The sequence below is a fragment of the Podarcis muralis genome, chromosome 5 (assembly GCF_964188315.1).
Source record: "Podarcis muralis chromosome 5, rPodMur119.hap1.1, whole genome shotgun sequence".
NCBI lineage: Eukaryota > Metazoa > Chordata > Lepidosauria > Squamata > Lacertidae > Podarcis > Podarcis muralis.
In genome coordinates this window covers 74,529,888-74,553,805 of record NC_135659.1, presented here as the reverse complement: position 1 = coordinate 74,553,805, position 23,918 = coordinate 74,529,888, and the positions used below count along the sequence as shown (strand labels likewise).

Below are 23,918 nucleotides of genomic sequence, written 5' to 3'. Positions count from 1 at the left end.
GTGCAGTCTAGATCTTGTGGACTGATAGGTGCTTGATTGGTTTCCCCTTTTGGCCACGGGGCTGGGTCAGACCACTGGGGCTCCCTGTTGATTTCTGTGGATGTGGGCAGAGCTGCTTGAGGTGAGGTGATCATTCAGAAGGGAGGGCAAGTGAAGGCATGCTCAGGAGATGAGGCAATGCAGAGCTGCCCTTTGATCATAGAACTGGAAGAGACCCCTGAGGATCATCCAGTGTTTCCCAAACTTGGGTCTCCAGCTGATTTCAGACTACAATTCCCATCATCCCTGGCCACTGGTCTTGCTAGCCAAGGATGATTGGAGTTGTAGTCCAGCTGGAGACCCAAGTTTGGGAAACACTTAATCTAGTTCAACCCCCTGCAATGCAGGGATCTCAACTAAAGCATCCATGGCAGATGGCCATCCAACCTCTGCTTAAAAACCTCCAAGGAAGCAGAGTCCACCATCTTCCGAAGGAGACGGTTCCACTGTCAAACAGCTCCTACTGTCAGAATGTTCATCCTGATGTTTAGTTGGAATCTCCTTTCTTGTAACTTGAAGCCATTGGTTCAGGTCCTACCCTCCAGAGCAGGAGAAAACAAGCTTGCTCCATCTTCCATGCAACAGTCCTTTAGATATGTATGGCGTTCTAGTTGGGAAGCACCAGAAAAGTAGAACTCTTAGCCCAGAGAGTGAAGCTGCAGCACCTCCCCAGATACGATGTCAATAATTTTTGTGCTCAAAATTATATGCCAGGGAAATAAGAACAGAGTAGTTTATGGAAATTCCTCTGTATTTGCTTAATGTGTATAAGCCTATTATCTGGAACATAATATTTGGGTTTCCAAAGAATTTAGAGTATTTCCCCAAGGGCTGCAGGAGCAGTGCATCTGTCATGGGTGGCAAGGTGTGTGGGTTTAGTAACTGGAAGGGCTCGCAACTCTGGGGAGGGGCTTTTCATGATGCATAGTGTGGAGTTGCTGGAACCGCTCCTGACCTTTTGCAGTTGTTTTCTCTGCCTACAACCACGAGGGTTCGAAAAACGTAAATTCAAAGTCTCAAAACAGTCAAGTCCTGGGCACAAGTCCAGATTGAATTTAGAGGACTTGGAGCGGGATTGTCACAGCTCTGTGATCACATTTTATTTGCTACATTAAACATACAGCCCCAGATCATAGGCAGAATATCGTAACTGTCTTGCTCCCAGGATTCTGTTTGTGCTTCCTTGAGGGGTTTATGTGTGCAGTTGGATTGGAACAAGAGGGAAGGAATGAAACAGGGTAAAACTAGGCAGGTGGGTGAGTGAAAGGAGTGTGAGGGGGAGCATCTGTTTTGCTTTGCTCAGAAATAATTTTGCTTCTTGCTATTTCTGAACAGTCTTGCCAAGCCTCCCTTCTTTGGAATGAATAATTCCATTATCTGGACTCCTGTAGGTCAGGGTGTATATATATGAGAAGCACCAAGATTCCCTTTAGGGGACCATCAGCCTCTGAAGAAAATGGTTTTTCTTTGTCATGGAAAATATGCAAATATTCTTTCAACCCTGTAAATCAAAAGGTGTTGGCCAAATATGTGTGTGTGTGTTTGTGTGTGTGTGTGTGTGTGTGTGTGAGAGAGAGAGAGAGAGAGAGAGATGGGGGGGGGGGAGAGAACTGACACTGAATTCAGTACTTGCTAATCCTAACCAAAAAAAAACCCTTGCTCACTAGCAGCTATCAGAATTAGAATCTACAATATAAACAGTGAGCTGGCTGTGTTTAAATTTGGAAGAAGACAGTTGCTCTCTGCACAAGTGCCTGTTGGAAATGGTGCTGGGCTGCTGTGGCTCAAGTTACTGCTACTGCAGGCTCACTCTTTCTGCCCTCTGTAGGGGTTACTGGACACATGTCCTTTCCTTCGGTGCCAGAGCCAGAGACAGTGCTAGGAGGAGTTCAGGGGTTCTGGCTGTGGTTGGTTGGAATGTCCAGTGGCAAGACCCAAACTTCAGTAGTGGGGGCTTGGGGAGCTTCAAGGAATGGTTAGAATCAGCTGTTCCAAAACATTTCATGATGGGGGACACTAAATAGAAGGTCACTTAGCATGGAGGAGCTTCCTATTGGCCTCACCCCATGCACTGGAAGAGATTTCTCTCTCATCCTAATTACACTTGAGAATTATGTCCCACACAGTCACATTGGGAGGCTGGTAATACTCAAGTCTTTCAGAATTTCTTCTGATGTATCCCACCCAGCTGTTTGGGAATCTGTAGTTAGGTGTGCAAATACTGGGGTGGTTCCTGGTGTTTCAGCCTTCTTGATGGACAAGTGTTTTTATGGTGTGGGCACAGGGCTGAGAGGTAGAATTAATTGTCCCAATATTAAAATGTCCCAATATTAAAATGTTCCAATATTAAAATGTCCCAATATTAAAATGTCCCAATATTAATTGCAGCTAACCTTTGGCTAGACTGCATACACAAATGATTCCTGTGCGCCCGCATTTTGTGACATCCAAGTAACACTCAACGCATGCAGAGCATCATTTATGTGTGGGCACATCTGTGTAAATTGTGGCTGTTGCCTGCAATAGGCTTGCAAGCTGTGATCACAGTCCCTCCCTCCCGAATTAGTGTACACAATAAAAAATTCCTTCCAGTAGCACCTTAGAGACCAACTAAGTTTGTTATTGGTATCTGAAGAAGTGTACATGCACACTTAATTTTCTTTTGACTATGGCAGATCAACATGGCTACCTATCTCTAACTAAAATTAGTGTACGTTTTTCAAGGTGACGCTATGATCCCACATGTGTTGGGTATTGTTACATGGGCATTAATCCTCATGAGCTAAATGTTAACACATGGAATAGCTCAGAACTCTTATTTACAAGCCTATAGCCTGGGTTAGATTTTGTAGAGCCTCATATGAGGGAGACTGTTGGAAACCCAAGATGAAAACGCTGCCCTCTCTTCCGGAGAGGCTGCTTGTGAGTTTGTGATAGACAGATTGAAATGGACTGATGTCGTTTGTGATGGTTGAAACCAAGTCACAGAGGTGTCAAGATGTGCTCCAGTCAGGAAATGGTCTTTCTCTTCTGCTGCCAGGGGGCTACAGTGTCCACATCGCAGAATATCAGCCATGACAACTCTATTAAATGAATTCTCTTTCTTTTGAACTTTTGTGATTAAAGCTCTCAAGCAGTTCCTGCCTTTGAGCTGTGAGTAAGGGGGTTGGGGAGATGGAAGTGAGAAACATGTGCAAGACAGAGAGTCAGGGATACAGACAGGAAGAGATGGAGGCAGGGAGGACAGCATTGGGAAAACAGGGCAAAGGAGCAGGAGGGGAATGGAGGGGTGTCAGTGAGAGACAGGCTGATGCAGAGGAACAAAGGATAATGATAGGCTGAAGGGAACCGGGAGCTGTGAATTTGTGTAGCTGGGAGATTTCCAGCATCCACGGACAATTTCAGGGCACAGAGGAAGAACAAAGAACAAGGAAGAAGAGGAGAGGCAATAATAAAAAAATTATTATTACTGAAGCCACAGCCATCTAAAGCACTATGACACCATGGCTTCCTTCATGGCTTCCTTCTCAAAATTGTGTGAACTGCAGTTTGCTTATGGGTGCTCTGTGGGTGTTAAACTGAAGTTCCCAGGATTCTTTGGGGGAAGCTGAAGTTTATACCTAATACAGAGTATCTTTTTTATAGTATACCAGAATAAAAGAAATATTTTTAACATCTAATCTAAAAAGAAACAGGAGCAAAGAGAAGGGAAAAGAAACAGAAGAAGGGGAAGGGGGGAAGAAAAATTGAAAAAGAAAAAGATGAAAAGACTTCTGATTCGCTTTCTGTCAGCCAAATATAGTAACTTGTTCAAAGTATTCACTCAAATTGGCATCCAACTATTTTGTTTTCTAGAAACCAATATTTTTTGAATCTTTAAATCCAGATGTTACAAGTTAATTTTCTCTTTCATGCAAAAAGTCCATAAGAAGTTTCCAGTCCTTAATAAATGTCAATAATTATTTTTCTTAGAGTAAACACATTTCTTCCTTTGCCTCAGGAGGGTTCTTGGGCTGGCTCTGGCTTTTGTCACTATCTGAAGTAGCCAGTGTCTCCCTTGGAGTACTCTTCCCCAATGCTGCTAACCTTCTGCATCCTCACATATAATATTCCCAACATCCTTTTATCCTTAACCGCACGTTGGTTTGCAGCTTCTGTGTGCATGTGTGAACAGCTTTTTATGCTACAGCTTTCCAGCTGCCCTGATTCCTCTCAGTCCCTGGCATAAAAGGGGTAGACCAAGGCCACACAGTGCGTCCAGGGCTGAGCTGGGATTTGGAGCCCAGCTTCTCTTGGTCCAAGTCCAGTTTTCTATTCCCTGGAACCACACTGGCTCAAACAAGGTGGCTGTTGTTTTTGGATGGTGTTTTCCTGGTACTGGCAGTTAGTCTGAGAGCTTCTGGCGGGTGAGCGACATCGTCAAGAACTTGAAGGGACTGGATTTATATGTGAGTTCGCCCCTTCAGAATGGACCATTGAGACTGGGAGCCTCAAATTGCAAAGCCGACCATGTTTGCTTGGCAGGTTGGCCTTGGCCATTCTGGCAGCTTTGCCAGTAGGAGGTATGTAACCTGCCACTCTTCCTTGGCCAAAGGCTGGGAGTTCACAGGAGGATACTTCTGAAGTAATGTTTTCTTCCATGGGAGTGATTTTGAAGTGTGTGTGTGTGTGTGTGTGTGTGTGTGTGGAGGAATACATGTTGGAACCAGAAGTAATGGAACAAACTGGGTGCTCACCTTGCTCCTCCCCCCAAAAAAAATCAGTTCACAGGAGTTGGCAAAAATATGTCATATCTTCCTCTGAGATCTTAGAACCCACTTGGATGACCACTTCTCCTTTAATCCCTTGAACACATATGTTTAAAAAGCAACAAAGTGACCCAAACTAGGGAGAGTGTAAGACTTCCTGCCTTAAATGAGAGATAATCTACATGTGGAACTTCCTGGACGCCAACCTCTGGTTATCTTCCTTGTTACTGGTGTCCTGCTGGTACCTGACTTCTTCTCTCTCTTTCAGCAAGCTTTGAACTCTGTTGTTGTTTGGGTATATTGACTGTCTTGAAATCATCGTCTGCTGCTTTTAGTTTCTCATTGTGCTATATATTGCAGTGGTACCTCGGGTTAAGAACTTAATTCGTTCTGGAGGTCCGTTCTTAACCTGAAACTGTTCTTAACCTGAGGTACCACTTTAGCTAATGGGGCCTCCCGCTGCTGCCGCACCGCTGCTGTGCGATTTCTGTTCTCATCCTGAAGCAAAGTTCTTAACCCAAGGTACTATTTCTGGGTTAGTGGAGTCTGTAACCTGAAGCGTCTGTAACCCGAGGTACCACTGTACATGGTTTTAATGATGTGGGTTCCTGTTGCTTTTTAATTCTGATGTTGATTCCAGGGTTTTGTTCCTCTGTCGGACAGGAAAAGTAGAAATTTCAGTTTTAAATAAGACATTATAAACACCTCATGGTGCCTTCCAAATCTATGATTCTACCGCTTTGGGGCTCCAGTGAAGTTGTGAATCTGATATGTGATACCATTGTTTTATCTTAGATGTGGTGAAGGCCACACTCCCTCATGGGGAAACTTGGGTGGGGGGACGTGTTGGTGGTGGACCAAAGTGGGTAGAGTGACTCTTACCTTTGATACAGGAGACTCCATTCAAGCCCCACACAAATCAGAGGCATACTCACATACACAACACCTTCCATCCAGTTCAAAGACCAATTTCAGCCAGGCAAAAGCACTTGAGAGTGAGGGGTGTGGCTTGTAGTGAGCAGGGGGTGGTCTATGCAGCGGGGCTAGGCATTAAGCCTCCAGGCTGAGGTCCATCCATCCACCCGCAATTTATCTAGCTCTGCACTGATAGTGAGACTTTGGAGAGTTGCTGCCAGGCAGATGTCTTTTCTGGCTCTGCTACCTGAGTTCCTAAACCTGAAGGCTGAGCCTCAACCCCTTCTTTGTTTGCAAAGCACATACTCTGCTACTGAGCTCTGAGCTATTTTAGATCTTAGAAATTGGGTGGCTCAGTTCAGTGTTAAGAGGATAGAAGTGCAGCTGTGCCAGTTCAGAATGTGGAGTTCCCTCTTTGTGTCACCAGATATTTTCAGAAGCTTGCCGTCTGACTTGAGCCAGCCTGTCCCCTTTCTCAGCGGCATCCTGTCCACCCAGCCCCAATATCTAGTGTGCTTCCTCATATTCCTATATACGACTTCCCCAACCATCAGCACCTTGCTCGTTAAATTTAAGAAAGCATCTTACAGCCATGTATCGCACAGTTTCCACGGCAAGCTTTCTCTGTCGCCGACCAAAGACTCTCTTTGAAGTGAGGGGGTTAAAGGCATGAGTGTAGCTTTATTATGATTTTAAATTATTAAGAGGTTTTGGTTTCTTCCCTTTGGGGAATAGCCCTTCAAGGGCTGTCTTTGCAATTACTTCTTTAGAGTTCAGTGCTTGGCAGATCTGTGTGAACCACAGGTTGAGACACAGGCTATGCTCAAAGGGAGCAATCAGCTAAGAGGTTAAGGGTGCAAACTGGAAACCTGCCCAAGGCAGCAGATGCACAAACTCTTGGAGAACAGGGGCTAAATGGCATTGGTGACACATTTCTGATGGCTAGGTGACTGGGCAGTAGGATAGCAGATGAGCGTCTTTAGAAGCACATTGTAAGTGGGGGTGGGGTGGAGCTCTAATTCTTCAGATTGCAGTTGGGGCCTAAATCAGCTGAAGGCACTCAAGAAAGACTGCAACATCTCACTGGCGCTTTCTGAATTCCGGGGTGTCAGGGAGTGGACTGAGGGGGACGAGACTGAGGAGGAATAGTCGAGACCGCCACCCCTCCTGAACTTCCCAGAGAAGAGGAAGGCAGTATTAATTACAGCAGTGGTTTGAGGAAGGTCACAGCTCAGAGACAGGTGTACAGAGGTGCTGGGAGGTGTTGGGAGAAGAGAAGGGGGAGACAGAGACCGAACAACCAGCTGACACTGGAGAGCATTCCTGACCCCCCTTCTCCCAGAACTTGGCGTGCACTGAAAGTGGAAGAGCAAAAGACTCAGAGACAATTAGCCCCTGGCGGCCACTGTAAGGGAAAGTGCTGTTGCTAGGAAGGGAGGGAGCGGAGGAGCTCACTTGGAGCAATGCCATTTTTAGGAAGGCTGCATTCTTCTGTCATTCTTTGTGAATAAATGACTTGGTAAGAACTCTTACCGTTTCTCTGATTCTGGGCTGCCCCGTGGGAGGGAGCTGTTTCCCCCAAAGCCTGATACGGGGCTATGGAGGTGGGGTGGGGGGAGCAAATGCAGAGCTGGCAATAATTTAGTGATAGATGTCCATGCATCTTCGGCCCAACAACATACAGGGTGCTCTGTGCAGTTCTCCATGTTCTACCTCACAATATATATATATTGTAGAGATGAAACAGGGGCAGGAAAGAGTAGCCATGGCTGCATGCGTACTATGCATTTAAAGCATGTGGCTCCCTTAATATTCGGTTGGATGCTGCTCAGAGTGGCTGGGGAAACCCAGCCAGATGGGTGAGGTATAAATAATAAATTACTATTATTATTAAGAATCCTGGGAACCAGTTTGTTAAGGTTGCTGGAAATTGTAGCTCTGCAATAAGTCAACTATCGTTCCCAGGATTCTTCAAGAGAAGTCATGTGCTTTAAGTGTGTGGCATTTGCATAGCCTAAAGCTGGCTGGAGGCAGGGATGAGATGGAGGATATTTCTTAGGAAGAAAGGCATCAGCTGTTGGAGTTCTGAGAGAAGGCAAGGACAGAAGATGTGTTTCCACTGTGTCCACCATGTGTTGTACTATGAGCTCCGCTTTGTTTGAAGGAGTCACACAGGAGACACAAAGCAGGGGTGTATGATTTGATCCAGATCCCTGGCATGTGTTCATCACACACTTGATGACATTTCTCTCCTTTTCACTGTCACAGCACTCACCATTTACGCATGTGGCTTACACAGTAGAAGCATATCTACCGCCCAAAACTTGAAGCGCTCCTAAGAGGAAAGATGCTAGAAGTTTATAAAGATCTGCACTCTTTGGGGAGAGAATAAACATAATAGAGAAATTATTCGTTGCCTCTCAAAACACTAGAACCTGAGGTCATCCAGTTAAATTAATTGGCAGTAGGTTCAGGACAGACAAAGAGAAGTGCCATTTTAAGCAATGCATAATTAACATGGAGATTGTCGTGGGATGTTGGGAAGCATGGACGTGAGCATAAATGGCTTTTAAAAGGGGTTAAAAATTCATGAAGGGATAGGCTTGTTAATGGCTATTAGGCATAATAGCTAATTGGCAGCTCCATGTTCAGAATATCAGATACTGGAAGCAAACAGCAGAGAATGGCTCCTTGCTATCCCATTTTGTGACCTTCCCGGGAGCACCCAGTTGGCCACTGCTGCAAACTAGCCAAGCTACATGGACTTTTGTCCTGGTCTAGCAAGTCAGTTCTTAAGTTACCAACTGATTGAAGATGATCTCCTTAACTGGATATTAATTCTTAAGCTTCATGTTTTGCACATGTACCCTTAAATATGCACCAAACAACACATCTAGCTTTCCTGCATTAAGGAAAGCGAAATCTCCCTTTAGCCAGTTCAGTTCTCAGAGAGAAAGGCCACTTAACTTTAAGCTGGTTAAGGATTCTAAGCTGGTAGCTGTGAGCCTGGACTATCTGTTGCAGTTGACCTCAAATAGCTAAAGTAGATTCTCAACCTCTCTCCCCATCAATGCAGTAAGGTTAAAGTGGCAGTCTTAGCCCCGGTTGTTAGAGAGTAAATCCCACTTTGCTCTCTGGGTCCCACTGCTGAAATAAACATGAACGATGGAATATTTTCCTCTTAATCCATATCCCTTTCTCCCTCTTCCTTATAACATCTAAGTAGGCACAATTTGTGGCATGGTGCCATCGTGCTGTGCATTGCTCCATTGGTTGTCCACTGGTTTTGCAGCATTGCACGGTGGGGAAACCCTTTTCAGTCTGAGGGCTTGCATTTCCTTCTGTGCAACCTCATGGGGGCAGCATATAAATAGGCAGAGCAAATCATGCAAATTTTACCCTTTGTACAGTAGGCTAGTTCATCCGCACAGTCATGCATCCCTCTATCCTTTATCTAGGCAAGTAAATGGCATCATCAGAATTCAAGAACACCAGGCAAAAGCACTCAAGGGGTGCATGAAATTGGGCTGGGAAAGGAATGTTGCCAGATGGAGAGACTTGGAGAGCTGCATCCCGCCCCCCCCCCAGCAACCAGACCCAGATGTTGCAAACAAGAAGGGGCAAGAGACACAGGGCAGCAGCAGCTCTGCGCTTCTCACAATGACTTTCAGCATTTAATTCTTGCTCTCAAAGTTGGCTAGGGGACACTATACCTAGAAAGAAAAAGAAACGCAATAATTATATAAACATGAAGTGGTACTCTGCTGTCACTTGCCTGATACTCAAGGAGCATGTATATTCTGGCTGGCAGATGAAAACCTGCCTATCTTGCTTCTAGATAGGGATCACTGGGAGAGGGGTAATACCCCCTTCACTTCCACACAACTATTAACAGTGCACTTCTGCATGTGACAGCTGCATTGAGTTCAATGGGACTTACTCCTGGTTGAGTGTGTATAGGATTGCAGTCTTCCTCTTAGTAGACACCCTGCTATATTTTCTCCAGGCACTGATGGCTTATATTTGGTAGGTGTCAGCTGCTCTCCTTCACGCGTGGCAGAAATGCAGCATTCACTGGAGAAACCGCAGTTGTCTGTACACGATACGTTTATTAGAACTATGTTATTTTAGATGGGTGCATTTATCACAGCAGACAGGAAGACAATGAGTTATGAACAGTGGTTCCCAATGCTGATCTGTTCCGTTGTTTGCCATTTCCCTTGTCTGTATACACCCAAATGCTACCTCCTTGGTCTGACACAAGCAGCATGTCGGACCCTGCTAAATAAGATACGAAACTTTTTTAAAAAATGTGTTCCCTGTAAAAACATGGATTCTGTTGCAGTGGGTCAGATCTGTATGAACTGTACAAAACGTAGAATTTTACCATGTAAGGCTTTTTCTAGCCATGGGAGTTTCAATGTGGGCTTTCTGTGAGCATACAGTGGTGCCTCGCAAGACGAAATTAATTCGTTCCGCGAGTTTTGTCGTCTTGCGATTTTTTTCGTCTTGCGAAGCACGGTGTCGGAAAAGTTTTGGAAAAGCTTCAAAAATCACCAAAGTCTTCAAAACCTCAAAAAAAGGCTACCACACCGCGTGCTATGAGTTGCTCCTCGAAGTCAAGTCGCAACTGTATTAACGGTGTTAAGAAAAAGGAAACAAACTTGCAAGACGTTTCCGTCTTGCGAAGCAAGCCCATAGGGAAAATCGTCTTGCGAAGCAGCTCAAAAAACAAAAAACCCTTTCGTCTTGCGAGTTTTCCGTCTTGCGAGGCATTCGTCTTGCAAGGTTTGTTGTTGTTGTTGTTTAGTCGTTCAGTCGTGTCCGACTCTTCGTGACCCCATGGACCAGAGCACGTCTTGCAAGGTACCACTGTATTATGATACATGTTCCCAAACTACCAGAATAAATTGTGTAGATGTGTGTGCCAGTTAGAAGAATCTCTTCTATTAAAGGCATGTGCATATCCAGCCTTACTGTGACGACAGGATGTTTTTGCATTTAGGGCACAACTGTACATGATTGCCCATCACTGCCCATCACTCCTAACACAGGATGCTTGAAAAGCCAAGGCAGAAGGCAAACTCAGCCTCACTCCCTACTTTACAGGTTTGGGTCAGCAACCTGTGTGTCGAAGATGTGGCCTTCTGCTGTCATGTGTAGTTCTGTCCTAAAATCTTCCACTTGCACCTGTAAAAGCCTGCTTTGCATGTTTTGATTGCTGAGAAAAGCAACTGTATTTTTTATTTTATTTTTTGCAGCCAACACATAGGGTGGTATCGAATACTTTTACCGCTTAGAGTAGACCCACTGAAATTAATTGACATGCCTAACAATTCCATCAATTTCAGTGGGCTTAAGTCTTGAGCAGGACTAGCACTGGGTATTACCTACTAAGTGTGGGTCTAATACACAGGAATAACAGTTTTTTTCAGGTGCCCTGGTCAGATTAGGGTTTCCAGGCACATGCTTTAGGATGTACATTACATATTCACGTTACATGCTTGCTGCAAAAAGAACCCCACCCAAAAACAAAACTCTGGTGTCTCACCTGAGGTTTTTTTTAACAGTAACTGTAATATGTACATCTGCCAGAAGCCTATAATTTTCACTCCTTTGGGATGTTCATTCTTTGGCCCCTTAAACAACTCCTTCAAAATGAAGCAAGGCAGGTTTGTGTGCCTCTAATATGCGGAGGGAACCACTCGAGGCCCACGCCAGGGACTTTTCAAAGCAGTAGTTACAAAGACCTGAATGCAGGTGCTTTAACAGGCAGAAAGACTTTGCACAGGGTGTGAACTCACAATGGAATTATGTGCTGCAGGAGCTTTTTGAGGAGAAGAGTAAACTCTGGATTTTAAAATGAGGAGAGGGAAGGGCTGGGTAATATGAGCCTGGCTGACATGTGTAGCCACACAAGTAAAGATAAGTATTTGCTTAATCAAATGCCATGCCCCAGGGCACAGGTTGATGGCGTGGGCAGGGTTTGTCAACACCATGCATTGTGTTCAGTGCCCAACCAGGCGCGTGCTCTGAGCAAAGGGAATCATAGAATCATAGAGTTGGAATAGACCACAAGGGCCATCAAGTCCAACCCCCTGCCAAGCAGGAAACACCATCAGAGCACTCCTGACATATGGTTGTCAAGCCTCTGCTTAAAGACCTCCAAAGAAGGAGACTCCACCACACTCCTTGGCAGCAAAATCGACTGTCGAACAGCTCTTACTGTCAGGAAGTTCTTCCTAATGTTTAGGTGGAATCTTCTTTCTTGTAGTTTGGATCCATTGCTCCGTGTCTGCTTCTCTGGAGCAGCAGAAAACAACCTTTCTCCCTTCTCTATATGACATCCGTTTATATATTTGAACATGGCTATCATATCACCCCTTAACCTCCTCTTCTCCAGGCTAAACATGCCCAGCTCCCTTAGCTGTTCCTCATAAGGCATCGTTTCCAGGCCTTTGACCATTTTGGTTGCCCTCCTCTGGACACGTTCCAGTTTGTCAGTGTCCTTCTTGAACTGTGGTGCCCAGAACTGGACACAGTACTCCAGGTGAGGTCTGACCAGAGCAGAATACAGTGGCACTATTACTTCCCTTGATCTAGATGCTATACTCCTATTGATGCAGCCCAGAATTGCATTGGCTTTTTTAGCTGCCGCGTCACACTGCTGGCTCATGTCAAGTTTGTGGTCAACCAAGACTCCTAGATCCTTTTCACATGTACTGCTCTCAAGCCAGGTGTCCCCCATCTTGTATTTGTTCCTCTCATTTTTTTTTTGCCCAAGTGCAGTACTTTACATTTCTCCCTGTTAAAGTTCATCTTGTTTGTTTTGGCCCAGTTCTCTAATCTGTCAAGGTCGTTTTGAAGTGTGATCCTGTCCTCTGGGGTGTTAGCCACCCCTCCCAGTTTGGTGTCATCTGCAAATTTGATCAGGATGCCCTTGAATCCTTCATCCAAGTCGTTGATAAAGATGTTGAATAAGACCGGGCCCAAGACAGAACCCTGTGGCACCCCACTAGTCATTCTTCTCCAGGATGAAGAGGAACCATTGATGAGCACCCTTTGGGTTCGGTCAGTCAGCCAGTTACAAATCCACTGAGTGGTAGCATAGTCAAGACCGCATTTTACCAGCTTCTTTACAAGAATATCATGGGGCACCTTGTCAAATGCCTTGCTGAAATCAAGGTAGGCTACATCCACTGCGTTCCCTTCATCTACCAGGCTTGTAATTCTGTCAAAAAACGAGATCAGGTTAGTCTGACATGACTTATTTTTCAGAAATCCATGCTGACTATTGGTGATCACAGCATTCCTTTCTAGGTGCTCACAGACTGTTTGCTTGATGATCTGCTCCAGAATCTTCCCTGGTATTGATGTCAGACTGACTGGGCGAGGTTAGGTTGGAAGCGCTGGGCAAAGGCTGTGGGTGGGGAAAACACAGAACTCGCACCCTGTTCTCCTGAGGTGAATTCTAGGTTATTGGTATGCTGCCCATCCACTCAGCATGATTTAGTAAAATGGCATGGGTGGATAGTAGCGAAGGCTGCTGTTCTGTGGCATGAACAGTTTCTGGTTCTTCGGCAGTTTACTCCCACGATAAATCTGCATTGCTACAGCATCATTTTACACATGCGGAATAGATGAAGCTTTGGGGAAGGGCTGTTGCTCGGTAGTAGAGCGTGTGCTTTGTATGCAAAAGATCCCAGATTCAATCCCTGCCATCTCCGGGTTGTGGTGGGTAAAGCCTGTTAGAAACCCTGGAAAGTCACTGTCAGCCAATGTTGACGATACTTAGCTAGATGGACTAATGACCTGATGTGGTATAAAGCAGATTCCTATGCTGGCAGCTGATAGAGGAACCCCATAATTAGGACACAGCATCTTTCCTTTGGGTATCTGAGTGGAAGAGATTTTGTACTCCTTCACATGTTGGTAGTCTTTGGTGGAAGGTGGTGGTGGTGGTTGTTTTTGCTTCAGCACTTCAAATCAACTTTAAGTGTGCAAACTGCATTTCCCGGTATGTGGTTCAATCCTATCAGAAAATAGCTGCAGTCTGGAAGTGCCAGAAGCCTTGCATGTTATACCTGGATATTGCTGCTGCTCCATAAAATCTCTACTCCTAATCTACCTGCATGTTATTACAGCCAGAAAAGTGGGCACAGATTTATTTATTTATTTTTTAAAAAAGAGAATCTGGGGCAAAGAGAAACAAGCAAGAAACTCCATAGTCTCCAAGTTCAGTAGCAGATAGAGAATTTCCAGACTGCAGCCTCGCAAACCTAGCAGGTGGACAGGCTTTTTTCTTCAGAGAGCAGAAATTTTCACAGTGCTGCTTTGAAGTGTGAAGGCTAAACCTTATGTGGGATCATCCAAAAGCTCATTTTAGGTGCGCGTAGCGCATGCTGTGTGTGAACCCTGCTGTGGTAAGAGGACACAGCATGGCAGTTTTAGTGTGTGAAAATCTCACTGCAAAAAAGGTATTTTGGGATAAGCAAGGGCACCTCCTTGTGGGTCACCAGCCCAAATAGGGGAAAAACAAAACAGAGTTCTCCTTCAGAAACTGACACTGTTGCTCTTCTTCTCCCAGTGTCTGTGATTTCCAGCGACTTGCCAATAGGCCAGCTACCTCTTAGCCTTTCAAGCCGAACCAGGTGGGATGAAAGGGAACTGGCCTCACCATGGATTCCCTTCCTTCTTTTCTTTGTGTACCCTTTGCAGGACATATAAAGCAAGGCTGAGTTGTTTTGTTTTTTTCTTTGGGTAAATGGACAACTTTTGTATTGGGCTTCATCCCATGTCCTGTCCAAAATACTGAAGTCCAACCACAGGCTCAGTAAAACCCTGTGAGGTCCACCTTTGGCTCCATTCCTGGGGCTCTACACCCCATGTCCCATCTACCACACCCAAATGGTTCATTTCAAGAGTTAGTAACCAAACTACCTCTGCACCACAGATATCTGGATGGTTATCTCACATCCCATCCCAGTTGTAGTAGGTAAGAGTAGATAGCATCTCCTGTTCTTTCAGCTCAGGGATGAGGAGCCAGTGGCCCTTGAGAGATGTTAATGAACTACAACTTCTATCAGTATTGACCATGCTGACTGAGGCTGGTGGGAGATGGGAGTCCGAGATGGGAGTCCAACAACATTAGGAAGGCTAAAGATTCTCCATCTTTGCTTTAACAGATGACTGCACCTTCTGGTTATATAGCAGTGGATTTGTTCAGCTTTTTCTCTCCCACATTTTTAATAGGATGTGTGTATTCATTGGTGTGGGGGGTGTATATGCATACAATGTGAGTACACACACACAGGCATATATATATTGAACAAGAGTAGAAATTCTGTGCAGAAACCCAGCTGGCATGATTGACCACGTATACTCAAATGTTTTATTGAAATCAGTGGGGCTGATTTCAGGTAAGTGGGACTAGGTTTTCAGCCTTGTACAAAATCTTGGTAGCTTTGCAGCTAAAACATCATTAGCTTTTTACCTTGAAAATGGGATTCGTCAATGTCAAAGGTGCACTTAAGGAAATATTGTCCTCTCTTTTTTATGGGTTGTCAGTAAGAGAAGTTAAAAGTATGTCACTTTGAAGTGGCATTTTGAAATGGAAAAAAGTGTTATTTTGACATGTGCAAACATGCCATTCCCTCAGTAATACCAACTTTATTCATATCAACATTTCAGGCTTGGAAATGTATTGTTCCTTTTGACATCTCTCCCACCTCCCATGTAGTACTGAAAAGAATTTGGAAGTGGCCAAGTTCCAGGGAGTAGGATGCTTGTCTCCTGGTCATCTCGAAATATATATATCTTACTTTCAGCCTTGATAGTAACATAAGATTGTAAGTAATTACCCGTAGATAAATTAGGATAGGAGGTGGTAACTCAACCAACGCTTTCCAGTGAGCAACAGCGATTTGACATCTAAACCCAATGCTCTGCACAGCAAGCACTCATCCTGATGGGTCAATTAGATAAGGTGCTGCCTTATATAGAGTCAGGTCTCTGATCTGTTTAACATCATTCTTCTCAGAGAACCACTTCCACATTTGCCTTTCTAGAGATAGGGGAAATCTCTTAACCCCTCCCCCCCAAAAAAAGCTGTTACACGGTTTGGCAAAGCAAGTTATTTTCCTAACAAATAGGGCAGGGCTTGCCAATGTTTGTGGTCTCATAGGTACATTTGCAAACTGGTAATTCTATCATGAGCAACAAACACACACACCACAACCTATTCTACTGGTTACAGCAGAATGCTTCTTTCAAACCTAATTTTGACAGGGGAGGAGATGGGTATCACATTGGTAATCTCTGTTATATTAGATTACCCAAATGAACAGTAATCTAACAGTTTAGCAACAAACCTGTCTTTAAGAGACTGGGGACTAGATCAATATTGGGCATATTAATTATGGATTACCAAAATGTATGTTTGAAGTTTTTAGCTTTATATAAAGGCTATTGCTGTTGTTGTTGTCAATGAAATGTCTATACTGCCCTTCATTTGATGATCACAGGGAAGTCTACAATATAAAAACACAAAAATACACACCATAACAACAAAAACAACAACACCCTGAAGATTACCTGTAGTTCTGAGAAACTATTTTTGGTTAGCAGACAACATGGTGCAGTGAGGGATTTACTCTATTTATTTCAAGCCTAGTAAGGACAACAACTACTGCTGCTATTTTTGTTATTATCATTATTTCAAATTGTATGCTGCTTTTCCACAAAAATGTGCCCCAGAGTGGCTCAGAGCACTACAGCAAAAACCCACATGAATGGGCCATGGGCACTGGGCACCAATTGGTTTGCAGCAGGGTCAGATCCTTCCTCCAGTTTCTCATGAGCTGTAATCACCACCGCTCTATCCTTCCCATCCACTGATCTGGAGTCTGCTATGGTGGCACCTAGCAAGATGGAGATATTTATCCTCTACGCCTTCCTCTCAGGCTGTGTTAGGCCAACAGCTCTGGCAGTTGCAATTTTCTCCATCCCCTTCCAATATCAGTAGCCCTTAGAAAGCAGCATTTCACAGAGTGGCTGGCATATGGGTCCCTGCTCTAGCTGCACTCCAGGTGCAGGAAGAGGGAATGAAGGAAAGAGCTCCTTCCTGCCCATCAGAACAGCCAGTTAAAGAGATAAGGGGGTCTGGAGGCTGGGTGTTTGGGAGGGGCAGGAGGAAAGAGTTGAGTTGTTATTTGTCTTGGATTAAATTCAATACAGAGAAGAACTCGGGGGAGTTGCAATGTAACACCCACCTTCATTAATGCTCACCTTCTGTTTAAGGTGAGCGTTTCAGATCACCAGGGTTCATATTCTGAGACAAGGAAATGTAAACTTCGGCACGATCTGTGTGTTTGTCTTCCAAGGAATCTCTGCTTATAAAACCCTGTGTGGTTCCAAGGCATGTTTTAGAGGGCACAACCTCAATTTATGTGGGGGCTGAGCAGGCCTTTGCCCCTCATTCTCACCTCCTCTGGGCTGTCAGTGTGCTAAAAGGCATCCAACACCAGCTACATGTTGGAGGGAAAGATCCGTGGTGGTGAACAAGTTGTCTTTCGGGGAAGTGTGTCTACTGTTGTTATCCTTCACATTGAAGAACAGTTTATGGTTCTATAAACCTCTTGCCATCTCTCTGACCTCCAATACCTTTTAGCAGGAGATACATAGAGACATAGAAGACTGCTTTATACCGAGACAGACTATCGGTCTTTCTAGTTCAGTACTGTCTACACTGACTGGCAGTGGCTTTCCAGGGTTCCAGGCATGGAGTCTCACCCAGTCCTACCTGGAGATGCTGCGGTTTGAAATGGGGACCTTCTGCTTGGAAAGCAGATTCTCTGCCCCTGATCTGCAGCTCTTCCCTGAAAGGCAGAGATTGCAAAGTATATCTTTCACAGTTGAATATATTTCTGTGCTGTACTGTTGAATATCTGTGGCTGTCGCCTAGCTCTAGTCTGATGACCTCTAGCTTGCTACATCCTAGTCCCGTCAGATGAGAGCTTCATTCACATCAGGTTTTCATTAAATCCCCAAAAGAGGCATGTTGGTACCTTGATGTATTTTTCTCACTCTCTCTGAAAAATTCAAGCCTTGCTTTGCTATACCAAGTCAGACCACTGGTGTATCTAGTTCAATAGTAGTGGTACTGTTAATTCCCTTGATATGGACACTACAGTGGTACCTCAGGTTACATACGCTTCAGGTTACAGACTCTGCTAACCCAGAAATAGTGCTTCAGGTTAAGTACTTTGCTTCAGGATAAGAACAGAAATCGTGCTCTGGTGGCACGGCAGCAGCAGGAGGCCCCATTAGCTAAAGTGGTGCTTCAGGTTAAGAACAGTTTCAGGTTAAGTACGGACCTCCGGAACGAATTAAGTACTTAATCTGAGGTACCACTGTATACTTCTGTTGATACAGCCTAGAATAGCATTAGCTTTTTTGGTGATGCATCACACTGTTAATTCCTGTTCAGCATTTGGTCTACTAAAATCTTGTTTTTCAAGATCCTTTGTCAACTGTGAGACCTGCTGTGCTGACTGTACTGTCCCTGGGATGGAACCTTAGTGCTGGGCACTGATCAACGATACTAGTCATTTGGAGAGATGTTGCTGGCTTGGCACAAACACCAGCGCATTAATCTATGGCCTTATGTGCAGCTACGTCTGCCATCTAGTTAAGCCCAGATGACAATGTACGGGATAGGGTCAGCCCAACGGCTATGAGTCAGGGCTTAGCAACCAGCAAGTGCTTGCTTTTGAATTCTAATATCCTTGAGGATTGCATTTCTCCCAAACAAGGGAGTGGAAAGCTTTGATGCTGTGAGCTTTGACACTGGCTAGATATAAGGCATCAAGTGAGGCTGCGATTCCTTAACCTTCAGAGAAAATGATCTGGCTTTGAGTGCTGCACTGAAATCTTGTTGATATCCTTCCTGCTGCGCTTGAGCCTCAACTGGAAGTTATAAGCATTTGTGGCTGGGCAAGAATTCAGCAGTTCCAGATCAACCTAACCGCAGATGGGGTTAGCAAGCATCCAGGCACACCATGTCTAATTGTTCTAAATTTGTGTGTCGGTGGGCCATGCGCATCAGTATACAGGCACTGCAGGAGTAAGATTGCTGGTGATCTGAAGCATGGGCTGTGGAAGACTTGCTCTGTTTGGTCCTACATGTAAACACCATCTCTGAAAATGCCACCTACTGTTACCCACTGAAATTTAGCACAGGTTGCGTGAAAAACATTCACCTGTTACCTACCAAAATGTAAGCTCAGTTTGACTTTCTATAGTATTGCATCTATAGTATTGCCATAAATACATGTCATATTTTGCTAAGCTGTACCATTCAGGAGCACAAGCAAGAATCAACACTTTTAAAATAAGTGTTCACGGGGAGAGAGCATCTTTGGCTTCCTCTTCATCTCTTGAGCTCTTCAAAATGCGACTTTGAATATGATTGTTGATTGCCCTCCTTTTTATAGAAGAGTTTTTCTGTGTAGCAGGGGTGGCTAATCCCCAGTTTGGGAGCCTCACTGTCCCTCAAGCATTTTTTTTTCTGGCCTTCCAAAACCTCATCCATTAAAGTAGACATGGTGATGGGAAGAGTGAAGCTCAGTGCTCTGGTAAATCACCTCTGTCCCCAGGCCAAGCACCACATGGATAATGTTATGAGCAGAGAGGGGGAGATCACCCACCCCCCTCAGCATGGATCAGCAGATGAAGGAGGGGGTCTGCTTCTGTGTGCACCCCCTCTCTCCATGTGAGAATGTGTGGGGTGGCCACACCCACTGCTATCATTCTGCCCCCTGAAGGTGAATGCAACACCCCTTGCTGTATAGAACAGGGGTCAGCAAACTTTTTCAGCAGGGGGCCGGTACACTGTCCCTCGGACCTTGGAGGCGGTGGACTATATTGGGGTGTGTGTGAACGAATTCCTATGCCTCACAAATAACCCAGAGATGCATTTTAAATAAAAGGGCACATTCTACTCATGTAAAAACATGCTGATTCCCGGACCGTCCACTGGCCAGATTTACAAGGCGATTGGGCTGGATCTGGCCCCCGGGCCTTAGTTTGCCTACCCATGGTATAGAAGATAGTTTTGCAATCCTTAAGGTTGGTTATTTTTAGAGTACCTTTCCCAAGGTCACCCAGGGGGAGTTCCCTCACCTAGGAGTGCTAGATCAAGCTTTGAAACGTAAGGGGCACCCTGGAGCTGACTTGCCTGTTCTCCGGATCTCCATGACACTCGGTCATTTTGAAAGGAGTACTCACTGGGTTCTATGGGGCCCTGATTTTCTGCATGGATGTCCAGGGTGGAGAAACCTTGACCCTCCCGATGTTGTTGCCCTACAGTTCCCACTATCCCTGACTATTGGCCATGGTGGCTCAGGTTGATGGGTGTTGTAGTCTAATGACAACTTAGAGAGCTGGTGGTTCCTTAACCTTGGGTTAACCTGAAAGAATACTGATTTAGCAGCCCCGTCTTTGAGTTCCAAAGCAATAATAAGTGTAGATATAATCTCATTCCGTCAGGAGATCTTTACTGCAAAGATATCCCATCCTCTAATGCAGCATCTCAGCAGGGTGGGGTGTCTGAGATTGGCCGGCAGTGTCCAAGTGGCAGACTCAATGATTGTGCAGATTTGATTTGGAAGCCTCTTTTTCGGGGATGCTGCTGTGCAATTTCCTGGTTCTGAGACATCATCACCAGGAGGGCAAGTGTGTCCCTACAGATTCAGAAAGCAATTGTTTTGATAGCCAGGACTGCACATTTTAATCCCTTCCTTGTTCTTCTCATCTTACCTTTGCAAATGCAGAATAATTAGTAACCATGACGACAGAGACGGGACCAGATTCAGAGGTGAAGAATGCCCAAGAGGAAACTCCACAGCAGCCTCCAGAGGAGGCAGCGAGTGGGCCGAACGCAGTGACTGGTGGCTCCACACCCACGGCAAACAGCCAGGAAGCCGAGGCAAATGAGAAGCCTGGTGCCCACAGCGACTCGAAGCATGCAGAGCGGGTGAGTTGAGATGGCTGCTGAGAGTACTGAGCCCTGGCCTAGATGGTGTTTTCAGTGCCAACCCTTGTCCTTCTCAAGCAATAACGAAGAGAGTGCCTTTGAGCAACAAGAAGACTCATTCATATGCAGAAATTTTGCACATGCCAATTTATATGTACAGATGCAACTTTAGAATTTCACTGCTGTCATTTAAATAGGTGACTTGTCTGCCTGCCCAATTTGCTGTCCTGGCACTATTAATGGTCAACGTGACGGCCCCTTCTTTCCCTTTTTATGGTTTTTCATCTTTAAACCAGACTTAGACTTGACAGCCCTTACAAGTCAAGGAGAATCCTCTGTAAAGTAGGACACCCTAGTTTGAGTCCATTGCAGCTGCAGCTTTGAGATGAGCCTGGATTGGCTTTCTTCACTCAGTTCCAACTTCAGCATGTCAAGCAGTTGCAGCTGAGTGTCAGAAGCCGATTTGGGTTTAAGCTCAGGGTGTGGAAGGTAGCAGATTTATGCCCAACCTGGTACATAGCAACACAGATGGAGGTCAGCACAGGACCAAAACCTGTCCTGGGCTCCCACTGCTGCAGGGGCCCTTGTTTTCACTCACTGCTGAATGCCAGTGGTCAGTCTGTGCTCTGCTGTGTAAGAGAGGAACTCCCATGTTGGAGAGAATAGATTCTAGGCAGGCTTAGATCTGGTATATTTTGTAAAGGGGGGTGGGGTGGGTTATGCATCCTGCCTGTCTAATAAAACGTTCCAGGCAGCTAATGGTATAAAAAACTAAAATGCAATAAAGAGCAATAAATAACAGTATAAAATAGGAGGCATGAACTGCTGATAAAACAATTTAGAAGTTTGAATATTAAAGTGTCTGGGAAATTGATTATGATGTTATATAGCTGTAGACAAGTCTCTCTCTCTCTCTCCCCACCTCCCCTAGCGATGCCAGAATTTAAGCCTGTCTAAAATCTATTCTTCACCTGGGAAATAGTATATTGTGGGGGCGGGGAGGCGGGGGATGCACTATTCTTCCATCTTGGAGCATGGCAGGCGCTCTTGCCCTAAGAGTTCTTTTATGACTTCCCCATCCAACATGACTTCTTGCTCCTTGTTTGCTGGTTGAACTACATGTGCAAAGACTTCTGCCCACGTTGTTCCTCTTACGCTGTGTTTAGCAGACCATTTTATTCTGGCAGGCTTTTGTTGTATGTGGCAGATAATTTTTTTTCCCCTGCTTGGTTTTAACTGCTGTTCCTGTCTCTCATGGGTGGGTTGCTTTATATTGTTTCTCTTATTAAACTGCAGTTTTAAATGTTGTAATTCACCCTGAGTTGTGCATTTGTACCAGAAGGGCGGGGGATAAAAGTGTTTTAATAAACAAATTAAATGCCAGGGTGCCCTTTGCCACCTGGTTGATATTTCTTCCCTACTCTCAGCCCCTCCCCCCTGTTTTCCCTCAGCCTGTTACTCCATGGAGAATGCAAGAAAACACCACCTACATCTATGGTTTCTTTTTAGTCATCATCCCTTTTCTTTACTCGATTTCCTATAAAGATGTGTTGCTCCTTAGTGGTGTCCCAGAGTTTCTCAACCCTGCAGGGGAGGAGCTGTAACTGAGTGGTAGAACACATGTTTTACATTAAAATGGTCCCAGATTCAACTGTTGGCTTCTCCAGGTAGGGCTGGGTAAATATTCCTGTGTGAAAACCTAGAGTTTCCTTTCGTCACTGTTGACAGTACTGAGCTAGACGGACCAACTGTGTAAGATAAACTCCTTGTTTTCCTGTTGGCTGCAGTTCATTAGTTGGATGAAAATTCCAGGTATGACTGCTCCCAGGTTTGCTTCAGAAAACACCTGTGAAGGAATTGCACCTGTCTCACCCAGAGACCAGAAGCTAAATGGCCTGATGGAGCAGTTGCTCTGACGTTTTCTGGACAGTGATAAAAGGGCCAATTGCATGTCCCAGAGTTGGCACTGAGTTGCTTGGAATGCCTTTTTTGAGGTATAATAATGAAAAGCGCTATGGCCTTCATCCTCTGGTAAACCAAGGACCTTTGTGAAAGCAAAAGAGGCACCTTATCATCTCCCAGATTAATCTCCAAACCAGGATTTTCCTCATCAGTGCAGTGGGAAGGTCGTGGTCTGTTTTCCATTACAGATGAGTGAGCAGCCTGTGGCACTGTCTTGTTGCTGCGTACGAAGATACATGAGACGGCATGGAAGTCTTATAGTGATGGAGAATCCATATGGATCTTATTCTATCAAGGTCGTATGTTTGACCTTGCCCATCTGCCAGATAGATATTTAATTCTCCCTTAAACTTAATTTATATACAGGGGCCCTGTTTCGCCCCTGAAATATAATGAAGTGTAGCTGAGTAGCATAATATTCAGATGTTGTTCCAACCCTAAAAGCCATTATAAATCCCTTTACAAAAATTTATTCTTGGTTGGGGAGGGCACACTTGCTGCTCATTCAGTATGCCATGCTTGGTGGAGGAGAAAGCCAGAAAGCAGAATCAAAATGGACAGATCATATAAATGGATTGGCAAATAAACATTGGGTCCTTTCCTTCAGGGGTGAAAAATAATAATTTAAGCCCTTGGTGCGGGATGCAGTGGCTAGGATAATATTAACCCCCCCTCCCAATTCTTCAAAATACCCTCAGAGACCTAATTTCTAAAACGTGAGGATTGAGTAGGGAAAAATCTGCCCCTCTCAGATGCTACATCATCTGCCAAAAGTCCTCTCCATCTGATATGCATGGAAATTATCTGGAATGATTCTGGGCCACCTGAGAGCACTTTGCATTTGATAAACACAGAGCAGCTACTTGCTTGGTTTGGAAAATGCACTCAAAGCTACTTGTAGTTGTCCAGAGCTGATTTGAACATCTGTTGTTGGTCAAAGGTTGTTTCTGTTTAAATCACCTTAAGCTACAGTTCTAAGCGTGCTTCCGTGGAAATCAGTTCCAATGAACTCAGCGAAATTTACTTTGAAGTAAACATTTCTTCAGCTACAAGTTAGGAAATCGGCCACTCTGAAGATGTGCTTGGGGGCACTTGAGTGTTCATGCGTTAGAAAACCACAAAAGGAGAGTCAATAGTTCTTCTGTATGTTGATTCAGAAGACTCTTATTGCCAGGAGCATCAATGAAGCTATGGATGAGTGAATGTTGTAGTTCTTTTAT

At 44.8% G+C, this 23,918-nt stretch overlaps 1 protein-coding gene across 12 annotated transcripts in view; it reads left to right on the top strand.

The window, feature by feature from the left end:
* The window catches only part of EPB41L1 (erythrocyte membrane protein band 4.1 like 1), a 163,190-nt gene that overhangs the window by 89,789 nt on the left and 49,483 nt on the right, over positions 1-23,918 (top strand). For all 12 annotated transcript variants that reach the window (XM_077929226.1, XM_028734933.2, XM_028734931.2 and 9 more), the window contains one exon: positions 20,534-20,736. In XM_077929226.1, coding sequence (XP_077785352.1) covers positions 20,548-20,736 — 189 coding nt within the window. In that variant the 5' untranslated portion in view covers positions 20,534-20,547. The remainder of the gene's footprint in view (positions 1-20,533; positions 20,737-23,918) is intronic.